General features: G+C 38.4%; 1 protein-coding gene across 3 annotated transcripts in view; it reads left to right on the forward strand.

The window, feature by feature from the left end:
• Positions 1-12,723, forward strand: part of MANBA (mannosidase beta) — a 113,842-nt gene that overhangs the window by 80,910 nt on the left and 20,209 nt on the right. For all 3 annotated transcript variants that reach the window (XM_023637630.2, XM_070263347.1, XM_070263346.1), the window contains exon 13: positions 9,715-9,879. In XM_023637630.2, coding sequence (XP_023493398.1) covers positions 9,715-9,879 — 165 coding nt within the window. The remainder of the gene's footprint in view (positions 1-9,714; positions 9,880-12,723) is intronic.

A 12,723-nucleotide genomic window follows, 5' to 3' on the forward strand; every position in this document is an offset into this window, starting at 1 on the left:
TCTTTTTTCTCAGGAATCCTTTGGCTATTCAGGGTCTTTTGTTGTTCCATATACATTTTAGGATTCTTTGTTCTATTTCTGTGAAAAATGTTGTTGGAACTTTGATAGGGATTGCATTGAATCTATAGATTGCTTTAGGAAGTATGGACGTTTTAACTACGTTAGTTCTTCCAATGCAAGAGCATGAAATATCTTTCCATTTCTTTGCATCTTCTTCAGTTTCTTTCAACAATGTTTTATAGTTTTCTGTGTACAGACCTTTCACCTCGTTGGTTAAGTTTATTCCTAGGTATTTTATTCTTTTTGTTGCAATTGTAAATGGGATTGTATTCTTATTTTCCCTTTCTGATACTTCGTCGTTAGTGTGTAGATATGCAACCAATTTTTGTATGTTGATTTTGTATCCTGCAACTTGACTGTATTCATTTACTATTTCTAAAAGTTTTTTAGTGGATTCTTTAGGGTTTTCTATATATAAAATCATGTCGTCTGCAATGAGTGACAATTTCACTTCTTCTTTTCCAATGTGGATTCCTTTTATTTCTTTTTCTTGCCTGATTGCTCTGGCTAGGACTTCCAATACTATGTTAAATAAGAGTGATGAAAATGGGCATCCTTGTCTTCTTCCTGTTCTTAGAGGGATAGCTTTCAGTTTTCCTCCGTTGAGCATGATATCTGCTGTGGCTTTGTCATATATGGCTTTTATTATGTTGAGGTATTTTCCTTCTATACCCATTTTATTTAGAGTTTTTATCATAAATGGATGCTGTATCTTGTCGAATGCTTTCTCTGCATCTATTGAGATGATCATGTGATTTTTATTCTTCATTTTGTTAATGTGGTGTATCACGTTGATAGATTTGCGGATGTTGAACCATCCCTGCATCCCTGGAATGAAACCCATTTGATCATGATGTATGATCTTTTTAATGTATTATTGTGTTTGATTTGCTAGCATTTTGTTGAGGATTTTTGCATCAATGTTCATCAGTGATTTTTGCCTATAATTTTCTTTTTTTGTGTTGTCCTTGTCTGGTTTTGGTAGCAGGATAATGTTGGCTTCTTAGAATGAGTTAGGAAGCCTTCCCTCCTCTTCAATTTTTTGGAAGAGTTTGAGGATAGGTATTAAATCTTCTTTGAATGTTTGGTAGAATTCACCAGGGAATCCATCTGGGTCCTGGACTTTTACTTTTTGGGAGGTTTTTGATTGCTGTTTCGATCTCCTTACTAGTGATTGATCTGTTCAAATTCTCTACTTCTTCTTGGTCCAGTTTTGAAACGTTGTATGTTTCTAAGAATTTATCCTTTTCTTCTAGATTATCCAATTTGTTGGTGTATAGCTTTTCATAGACATTTCAAAATATGTTTTGTATTTCTGAGGTGTCCATTGTAATTTCTCCTCTTTCATTTCTGATTTTATTTATTTGAGCCTTCTCTCTTTTTTTCTTGGTGAATCTAGCTAAGGGTTTGTCAATTTTATCTTTTCAAACAACCAGCTCTTGGTTTCATTAATTTTTTCTATTTTTTTTTTTTAGTCTCTATTTTGTTTATTTCTGCCCCGATTTTTATTATTTCCTTCCTTCTGCTGATTTTGGGCTTTGTTTGTTGTTCTTTTTCCAGTACCTTTGGATGTACCTTTAGATTATCTATTTGGGATTTTTCTTCTTTGTTGAGGTAGGCCTGAATTGCTATAAACTTCCCTCGTAGAACCGCTTTTGCTGTATCCCGTAGCTTTTGGCATGTCGTTTTTTCATTTTCATTTGTCTCCAGCAATGTTTTGATTTCTCGTTTGATTTCTTCATTGACCCCATGGTTGTATATGGCTTTTCAGGCTTTCTTCCTGTAGTTGATTTCTAGTTTCATACCTTTGTGGTCAGAAAAGATGCATGGTATTATTTCGATCCTCTTAAATTTATTGAGACTTGTTTTGTGGCCTAATATGTGATCAATCCTGGAGAATGTTCCATGTGCATTTGAAAAGAATGTGTATTCTGTGGTTTTTGGATGGAATGTTCTATATATATCCACTAAGTCCATCTAGTCAAATGTGTCATTTAAGACCTGTGTTTCCTTATAGATCTTCTGTTTGGATGATCTATCCATTGGTGTAAGTGGAGTGTTAAATTTCCCTACTATTATTGTGTTGCTGTCTATTTCTCCTTTTATGTCTGTTAATAATTGCTTTATATATTTAGGTGCTCCTATGTTGGGTGCATAGATATTTACAAGTGTTACATCTTCTTGTTGGATTGTTACCTTTATTATTGTGTAGTGCCCTTCTTTGTCTTTTGTTACAATTTTTGTTTTAAAGTCTGTTTTTTCTGTTTTAAGTATTGCTACTCCTACTTTCTTTTCTTTTCCATTTACGTGAAATATCTTTTTCCATCCTTTCACTTTCGGTTTGTGAGTGTCTTTAGGTCTGAAGTGTGTCTCTTGTATGCAGCGTATATATGGGTCTTGTTTTTTTTTATCCAATTGGCCACCCTGTGCCTTTTGATTGGAGCATTTAGTCCATTGAGATTTAAAGTAGCTATTGATAAATATGTATTTATTGCCGTTTTGTTACTTTTTTTAAATGGGTGTTTTAGTAGTTCTTCTCTGTCCCTTTCTTTTTCTCTTTCTCTCTTCCCTTGTGGTTTGATGGCTTTCTTTAGTAATATGTTTGATTTCTTTTGTCTTGCTTATTTGCATACTTATTATAGGTTTCTGACTTGTGATTACCTTGAGGATCCTCTATAGTATTCTATGTATATAATAGTCTATATTGAGTTGATAGACTCTTTAGCTTGACCTCTTTCTAAAAGCTCTACTTGTTCATTCCCCTCCTCCCACGTTTTATGTTTTTGAAATCATATCTAATATCTTGTTTTGCGTGTGTCTATCCATTACCCTTTTGTCATTGAAATAGGTAATTTTAGTACTTTTGTCTTTTAACCTTCATATTATCTTCATAGGTGGTTGATCTGCTACCTTTCCTATATTTTTACCTTTCTGAGTGATTTTATTGGTCAGTTATTTTGGATAACTTTTTTATCCCTATTTGTGGTCATTGCTTTCCCACTTAAATAAGTCCCATCAGCATTTCTTGTCGAACTCATTTCTTGATGATAAACTCCTTTAATTTTTGCTTGTCTGGGGAAGCTCTTCATCTTTCTTTCCATTCTGAATGATGACCTTGATGGATAGAGTATTCTTGGCTGTACGTTTTTTCCTTTTATCACTTTAAATACCTCACGCCATTCTCTTCTTGCCTGTAGAGTTTCGGCTGAGAAGTCCGCTGATAGCCTTATGGGCTTTCTTTTGTATGTCACTTGTTACTTTTCTCTTGCTGCTTTTAGGATTCTCTCTTGATCTTTAATTTTGGACATTTTAATTATAATATGCCTTGGTGTGGGCCTCTTCGGGCTTATCTTGTTTGGAGCTCTCTGTGCTTCTGGTACGTGGATGTCTGTTTCCTTCCTTAGGTTAGGAAAATTTTCAGCTATTATTTCTTCAGATAGATTTTCTGCCCCTTTGTCTCTCTCTTCTCCTTCTGGGACACCTATAATACAAATGTTAGCGTACTTGATATTGTCCCAGCGTTCCCTTAGACTGTTCTCATTCTGTTTAATTCTTTTTTCTTTTTTCCTGTTCAGCTTGTGTGATTTCCTCTAGTTTTTCATCTAGCTCACTGATCTGTTCTTCTGCATCCTCTACTCTGCTATTGAGTCCCTCTAGTGAATTTTTCATTTCCAGTATTGTATTCTTCATTTCTGATTGGTTCTTTTTTATATCTGCCAGTTCTCTGTTGATAAGCTCGCTGTGTTTATACAGCCTTCTCCCAATATCTGTGAGCATCCTTATAAGTTTTTGTTTGAACTGTCAGGTAGGTTGCTTATTTCTGTTTCATTTAGTCCTTTATCTGGGGTTTTCTCCTGTTCTTTACTTGGAATGTATTCCTTTGTCTCCTCATTATGCCTCTTTCTCTGTGTTTGTATCTATGTATTAGGTGAGTTGGCTATGTCTCCTGATCTTGGAGAAATGGCCTTATGTAGGAGATGCCTTTTGAGGCCCAGCAGTGTGCTTCCCTCTCGTCACCAGTCCAAATGATCCAGGAGTGACCCCTTTGTGGACTACTTGTGTCCTCCTGCTGTGGCAGGGTTGCTCTTACTACAGGTACCCAGGGAGTCTAGTCTTTCCTTCCCTGGCCAGCTGTTTGTAAATCTGGTTTGAGGAGCCTCAGCACCGTTGGTTACAAGCTCTAATAGCACACTCATGTTGCAGTTTTCCTGTTAATTGAGTAGGTACCCAGTGTAGCTGGTTGCTAGGCTCAGGGGCTTACAGTTGCTATAGGCCTCAGGCCTACAAGGCTGTTGTCATTTCTCTTAGGAGTGCACCTGAGTGGGGCTGGCCCTAGGCACAGGAACACTCAGTTGTTTCAGGTTTTGGAAGGCAAGGCTGATCATTTTTACAGGTATTTGTGAAGCACAGGTCTTCTGCTGCTGATAAGCCTCACTCCCCACAGGACCACACACACTGTCAACACAGTCCTGGTCCGTGCACACTTACCAACCTGCTGGAGCGTACCCTGGTGCCCCACTGCAGGGGCCCCCACCTCTCCACCAATGCCCCCCATGGTTCACCTGGTCCTCATACAGGCCCTGCCCCACAGAGGCAGACACACTCTCCTGCCTATAAAGGATCAAGGCACCCAGTCAATGCAGGCTGACAAGCAGCCTGAGGGCTTGCTATAGGGCAGGGCCAGTCCCTAGGGCAGGCTGCCTGCCCTGGCTGAACTGGATTAAATGTGCGCTCTAGTGGGTGTTGCAGACCCCTGGGCTAACAGGCCAAGGGAAGAACGTCAATGGTGTCTGCCGGGGTCTCTGTCAACACGCCTGGACTAGGTCACAGCAATGGCCACCACCAATGTCTCAGTCTCTGGAGAGGTCCCTCCTCTCACCCCAATGCCCTCAGAGCCCACCAGGTGGGTCTCGTTTCACCAAAGGACTGTCAGCCTTCTCTCTGGTGATTTTAGGTTGCTGAGATGGGTGAGTTTGTGTGTGGGTCCTTTAAGACCGGGTCTTTTCAGCTTTCATCTGATAGCTTTTCTGGGGGTATCCCCACTGCAGTTAATAGCCCACGAAACCAGATAGTAAGACCCTGGTCTCAGTTGTGCTGAGTCTGAAGGGTGCTTATAGCAGTATCAGCCCCTTTCCAAGCTCCCTTCTCCAGAGAGGGCTGCGTACCTTAGGGTGGCTCCCGCCTGGCTGGCTGAGAAACTTCACTGCTCCTGAAGATGGCTTTTTTTCTCTCCAGGAGGAATTTCTGCCTCTTCCTCCTTAGGACTGTCCCTTGCTGTGGGGGTTCTTTTTATCCAGTTTTCAGTTTTCTCTCCAAGGTAATTTTTCCAAAAATAGTTGTAACCTGGTTGTGTTCGTGGGAGGAGATGAGTTCAGAATCTGCTTATGCCGCCATCTTGACCCACCTCCATGATCTATTTTTGAGTTAATTATTCTTTATGAAGTGAGGTAGGTGTCCAGGTTCATTCTTTTGCATATGGGCAGCCAATTTTCTGGACACCATTTACCAAAAATATTATTCTTTCCCCCATTAAATTCTTTTGACTCCTTTGCCGAAAATCAATTGACCATAAATCTTAAGGTTTATTTCTGAATTCTCAATTCTGTTCCGTTGATCCATATGTCTATCTTATGCCAGTATACACTGTCACGATTACTGTAGTTTTGTAGTAAGTTTTGAAAACAGAAAGTGTGAGTCCACCAACTTTGTTCTTCATTCAAGAGTGTTTTGACTGTCCTAGGTGCCTTGCATTTTCATATGGATTTTCGGATCCCTTTGCCAGTTTCTGTAAAAAAGCCAGCTGGGATTTTGATAGGGATTGTGTTGAACATGTAGATCAGTTTGCGAAGTATTGCCATCTTAACAATGTTAAGTCTTCTGATCCATGAACCTGTGATGTCTTTAATTTCTTTTAACACTATTTTATAGTTTTCAGTGTACAAGTCTGATACTTCTTTGGTTAAATTTATTCGTAAGTATTTTATTCTTTTTTGGTTCTATTGTAAATGGAATTATTTTCTTAATTTTGTTTTCAGATTGTTCATTGCTAGCGTATAAAGGTACAATTGATTTTTGTGTGTGTGTGTGAGGAAGATTAGCCCTGAGCTAACATCCATTGCCAATCTTCCTCTTTTTGCTACACCACTTGGCCGGCCCCTACAATTGGTTTTTATATATTGAATTTATATTTTGTAACATTGCAGAACCCGTTTATTAGTTTTAATAGTTTTTTTGTGAATTCTTTAGAGTGTTCTCTATATAAGACATGTCATCTGTGGATAAAGGTAGTTTTACTTCTTCCTTCCCAATTTGGATGCCTTTTATTTAGTTTTCTTGCCTATTTGCCCAGGCTAGAACCTCCAATACAATGTAGATAGAAGTGGTGAGATGGACATCCTTGTTTCGTTCCTTTTCTTGGGGAGAAATGGCTCAGTCTTCTACCGTTTAGGATGGTGTTAACCGTGGGTTTTCACAGCCACCCTTTATTGGTGAGGATGTTCCTTTCTGGTCCTGGTTTGCTGATGCTGTGTCGTGGGAGGTGCTGTACTTGGTCACATGCGTTGTCTTCATTTGTTGAAATGTTCATGGGGTTTTTGTCTCCCTCTTCCCTCACTTGTATAAAGTAACCACAGAAAAAGTTTTAAGACAATTTCAATATCTTCCTCAACTTCACCTCCTAAACACAACTGATTGGCTTCTATACATTGAAGTTATATTGATTTTTTTTTCCAGGCTTTCCTTTTTTTTTTTTTTTTTAAGGAAGATTGGCCCTGAGCTGACATCTGTTGCCAATCTTCCTCCTTTTTTTTTTTCTCCCCAAAGCCCCCCAGTACATAATTGTCTATCCCACTTGTAAGTCCTCCTAGTTCTTCTGTGTGGGATGCTGCCACAGCATGGCCTCATGAGAGTGCATAGGTCTACACCCAGGATCTGAACAGGCGAACCCCGGGACACTGAAGTGGAGCATGCGAACCCAACCACTCGACCACAGGGCCAGCTCCTTTATTGTATTTTTAGCTTTAATAAATAATGTCATAACCTTAGTTCTACAGTTGTTTTTTTTATTTCTCCCCTATTGTGAGGTTGATCTTTTGGGAATACCATTGTTTCAAAATGAAGGAGATGGAGTTCAGTATCCTGACTCAGGGAGGAATAAGTGTTGAGAATGGGAAGCAAGGAATGAAAGAAGCAAAAGTGTGTAGTGAGCGGATGCTCTGTACCAGGTGCCCTGGTTTGTTGATTCCCGTGGTTTCATTTGACAATAATCCCTATCCCTCCTCTGACTGAGGCCCAGGAGGAAACCGACGCCCTGGAGAGTGAGTTTGCTCAAGGTCCCCAGAGAGTAAGTCGCATATCTGGATTCAGACTCACTGTCTGACTCCAGAGTGATCCATTTTGCTTTTTCTTCATTTCAGAAAGGTGAGTGTTAGAAATTGTAAGCCTTTTTCTAAGTCTATAAGGATTTCTATCACCTCCTGAAAATAATGGAATTGCCGCGTTTTTGTGAAATGCCTGATGATGTTCAAAGATATCCAACACTGTATGGTAGAACAGGGAAGGGGAGAAGTTCTGCTCCTTAGGAGCCTTGACTTGGTCCTTGCCTCTTCTTGAGTTCCGTTGCTCAGTTGACGTTTTGAATATGTAACTGGGAATAGAAAAGAAACCAAAGAAATAACTTTACAGAAAACTTTGGCTGTTTTATTTAGAGCTTTTTTCATGTATTCAAGAAAAATATTAAAATGTCTCTCTGTAGTGTGGGACACATTACTTCTTCGCAAAATAGTCATATTTTCAACAGGTGATTGCACAGTGATTAAAAGCGTCAGCTTTGGAATAAACAGTTCTGGATTTGGATACAGAACTGCCACACGCTAGCCATATTGCCTTGGACAAATTATTTTTTCATCTTCTCGAATTTCAGTGTCCTTCTCTGTAGTTGGGGTTAATAGCGGTAAATACCTTTGAGGAGTGTGTGTGTGCACATGCAGGTGCGCATGTGATCGTAGGTAAAGATTCAGCGAACACCATAAAATGAAGCTCTTGTTACTATTAATAGAGTCCATGATGTGTGTGGAAGTGTGATTTTCTTCAGATGCGTCTGGGTTCAGAGGACACGAGGCTGGACTCGAGGGCACTAACCAGCTCGGGTCCTGGGCAGGATACTTCACCTTTCTGTGCCTGCTTTTCTCATCTGTAAAATAGGGTGATAACAGGACCTCCTCATAGGGTTGTTATGAGGAGTAAATGAGTTAATATTCTTAAAGCGATTAGAACCTTACCTGGCACTTTCTAATTGGTAACATTGTCACATCTGAAATTGACAAGACTTCCAAACCACAGGTGTGAGAAGGTAGGAAGCTTCCCACATCACGGAAGATTGGATTCACAGATAATGGCGTACGTTCCCATCCTGACCAGTCGAGGGCTGGGAGGCCGCAGGGGTGTTTCAGACTTTGGAAAGGAAGAGGCGTAGAAAGAGGGGAGGGTTATTGGTAAAGATCTGTGCATCTGAGCTGTGTACGAGGTCACTAAATGCTAATACTACTGTCTTAACCAATACGAGGAGGAAGTAGTATTCTCTACGCTGCCTGCCAGTAACAGTTTCGAAAAGTAGAGAGAATTTGGAGAAACTTCCACATTAAATATGGCTAATGCACATTACTTACATTTTGGTATAAATAAGTTTCTAAAGAATAACTTTTTCTTTTTAAGGTGATTGGTCTGTGTACTGCAAGATTACTGGGAATTATAAGTCATATTTTATAAACAGGGATTAAGCTTTTTAATTTTGAGTGTTTCTTGTGGGTGAGGTGGAATACAGTTTTTTCAAAGTTTCTGGGGTACTTGGATAAGAACTCTGACATTTTCAGATGGAGCCAGCAGTTGTCTTATATCTTTCTCAAAAGCTAACAGTTCATCAAATCATAGGCCTACAAGCCAGAATTATTGCCTTTTTTTTTTCTGTAAAAGGTCCACTACTAACATGTGTGTGGTGTTTCTTTTTTGTTTTATTTTGACCTGATGATAGCTTCTCAAAGGGATGAAAGAAAGATCCTGTAAGTTGTGTCTGGCTTAAAAAAGAAGATTTATTACTAGAGGAAAGGAGTATCATTGTTTGGTTTGTGTCTTCAACTAAATAAAATTACATATGTGTATATTGAATGTATTTAGTAATCACTGAGAAACAAATGAGCAAGTGCTAAAGCATTTACCATCTTGATAGTGATGTTTTATCCTGTTAAAGAATTGACAGTTTTAACAGAATGTTGATTTGAGTCCATTATTCAGTTTTGACAATTTACTTAAATAGATAAAATGACATTTAAAAAGACACATAACAAATGTATAAAAAACCAGGAATATGTTTTGATAAGATAAGACTTTTGATAGAAATGCCAAAACCTAACTTTCTAGGTTTGAATAAGGGAGGAGTGTAGGTGCCAAATCCTGGTTTTGTGACTGACTGTGCACAAGGCTAGCCTTTCAGCAACAAGAAGTATGATGGCAAAAGCCTCTGTGAAATTAGAGTCACAGAACAAACCTTGAGCTCTTTTCCAGTGTGTCGAGTGCTTTGCAAGTTTGTCAGAAATGTGTAAAAAAGTACTTTGGCTCCTAACGCTGCCATTTGTGCCTCTCAAATTCTTTCCTGGGAAGATTTCTTCTGAAGAGGACTGGTCATGTGGAAGCAGGTTTTCGCTTCATCGCCAACATCATGCAGATGGGAACACTGAGATGCTTCTTCAGGCCGGACTTCATTTCAAACTCCCGCAAAGCAAAGACCCATTACGCTCGTTCAAAGATACCATATATCTTACTCAGGTAAGGCATTTTCATTCTGGAGTTCAGCAGCTTCCTGCAGTTAACATAAGAGAGCATGTAGATTTTGTAAGCCTTATGTGGTGAAAAATATTCAGGTTTTCATTTTACTGATTAAGGAATTTATCTTCTTCAAAATAGATTTATGATGACATGTAAGACTTGGAATAGTTAATTTTTGGCGTTTGTCTCTCTTATAAGAATAGCTGACAAAGTTCTACAGCAAATTGTGCGTTAAAATGTTCTCTAGCTGAAGATTACTGTAAGGTTCAGTGATTAAGACAGAGCATTTCCCAGGGATAAATGGAACAATGGAACATGATAGAGTCCAGAAACAGACTCATGTGTAATAGTCACCTGATTTATGGCCACAATGCCCCTGCAGTCCTGTGGGAAAGGACAGTCTTATCAACAAATAGTGCCATATCAAATGGGTATCTTCCTGGGAAAAAAAATGAACTGTGACTTCCTAAACAAAAATTAATTTGATCATTGATCAAAGACTCAACTGTGAAAGGTAGTACAATAAAGCTTCTAAGAGAAAACATAGGAAAACATCTTCATGACCCTGGCATGGGCAAAGATTTCTTAAATAGGACATGAAACACACTGACTATGTAAGAAAATAAGGATAAATTGGACTTCATTAAAATTATGGACTTTTGTATATCAAAGGCACCATTACAAGAAAGAAAAGGAAAGCCACAAATTGGGGAACAATATTTGTAATACATATATCTGATAAAAGATTTGTATTCAGCATAAAGAACTTCCATAAAGCAGTGAGAAAAAGATAACGTGTTAAAAAATGGACAAAAACCTTGAACTGGCACTTCACTGAAGAAGATATCCAAATGTCACTAAGTATATGAAAATGTGCTCAATTTCATCCTTATTAAGGAAATGCAAATTAAAGCCATGTCAGGATGCCCCTACACGCAATGCACACAGTGTAATTTTAGCATAGTGGCTGAAATTAAAAAGATTGACAATACCAACTGTTGGTGAGGAGGTGACAATACCAGCTGTTGGTGAGGAGGTGGGACAGCTGGAACTTTTAGACGTTGTTAGTAGGAGTGGAAATTTGTTTAACTACTTGAGAAAATTTTATAGTAGTTTCTATCCAAGCTAAGCATTTGATTCCTCTTTGAGTCTAGCTATTTACCCAAGAAAAATGAGTGCATATGTCTGCCAACAGACATTTAACATAATGTTCATTGCAGCTTTGATAATAGCCCCAAACTGGAAACAACCTAAATGTTCTTTAACGGAAGAATTTATAAACAAATTGCAGGATGTTTATACAATGGAATACTCCACAGCAGTATAAAAGAAGAGACTACTGCTATCAGCAACCACTTGGATAAATCTTACAGATGTGTTGAGCAAAAGAAACATCGAAGTTTCAGGAAAGACAAAATGAATCAGGATGATAGAGAGCAGATTAGTGATCACTGCTGTTGTGGAGGGAGTGGTGAATTATGATTAGGAGAGCGTGCAAGGGAACTTTCTGAAGTGCTAAGAAAGTTTTATATATTGATCTGGGTGCTGGTTACATGGGTGCACACATATGTTAAAATTCACTGAGTTGTACACTTAAGATCTGTGCATGTTACATTATGCACCTTACTGGATTATTTTTAAAACAGATCTGTTGAGCTATAATTGGCATACCATAGAATTCACTCATTTTAAGTGTACGGTTAAGTGATTTTTAGTATATTTATCAAGTCATGCAACCATCCCCATAATCCAATTTTAGAACATTTCTGACACCCAAAAAGCTCCATCCTGCCCATTTGCAGTCACTCTCCTTTCTCCCCTTCAGCCCTACACAAAGATTAGTCTGCTTTCTGTTTCTATTGATTTTACTTTTCTTTACATTTCACATAACTGGAATCATACAATGTGTGATCTCTTGCATCTGGCTTCTTTCACTGAGCGTACTGTTTTTGGAGTTCTTCCGTGTTATAGCATATATCTAGACTTCATTTCTCTTTCTTGCTAAATAGCATTCTGTTGTATGGATATAGCATGTTTTATTTATCCATTCATCAGTTGATGGACATATGGATTATTTCCAACTTTTGACTTATGAATAATGCAGCTATGAATATTTGCATACCAATTTTCATGCATGTATTTTCATTTCTCTTGGGTAGAAATGTATGAGTGAAATTGCTGAGTTATATGGTAAATTTATATTTAACTTTTTAATAAGCTATCAAACTGAATTTTGGATAATATTTTCTTCTTAATGTTTCCATTTTACTTTTTTTTGTGTGAGGAAGATTGGTCCTGAGCTAAAATCTGTACCAGTCTTCCTCTGCTTTGTATATGGGATGCTGCCACAGCATGGCTTGATGAGTGGTCATAGGTCCGCACCTGGGATCCAAACCTGCAAACCCCGGGCCACCAAAGCAGAGCGCACAAACTTAACCACTATACCACTGGGCCGGCCCCTTCATTTTGCTTTTTTAATTTACCTATTTTATTTCATGAACCTGTGAACTGCACACATAGGTAAGACCATATTAAAACCAGTGCATATTTTTGCTATCCTTACAACCACTGATGTTTTTGCTATACTTATTTCAGGTTCTGAGAGAGCCTAATCCCAGTCATATGAGATGAAATGAAGTAGATCAGAGGTTTTTGTTCAAGATGATCACATTTTAATTTTTGCATCTTAGCACTGAAAAATGTACCAATTTTTATCCAAAGTCGTGCTCACTCTCATCAGTTTTCTCCTGTATGAAAACAAAAAACCCTAGATGGAAGCTGATGCAAAAAACTGTAAGCCAAAAGAATACTCTTTTTCAGAAGGTAATAAACCGATGAAGAGAA

This window comes from Equus caballus, chromosome 3 (assembly GCF_041296265.1).
Source record: "Equus caballus isolate H_3958 breed thoroughbred chromosome 3, TB-T2T, whole genome shotgun sequence".
Classification (NCBI taxonomy): Eukaryota; Metazoa; Chordata; class Mammalia; order Perissodactyla; family Equidae; genus Equus; species Equus caballus.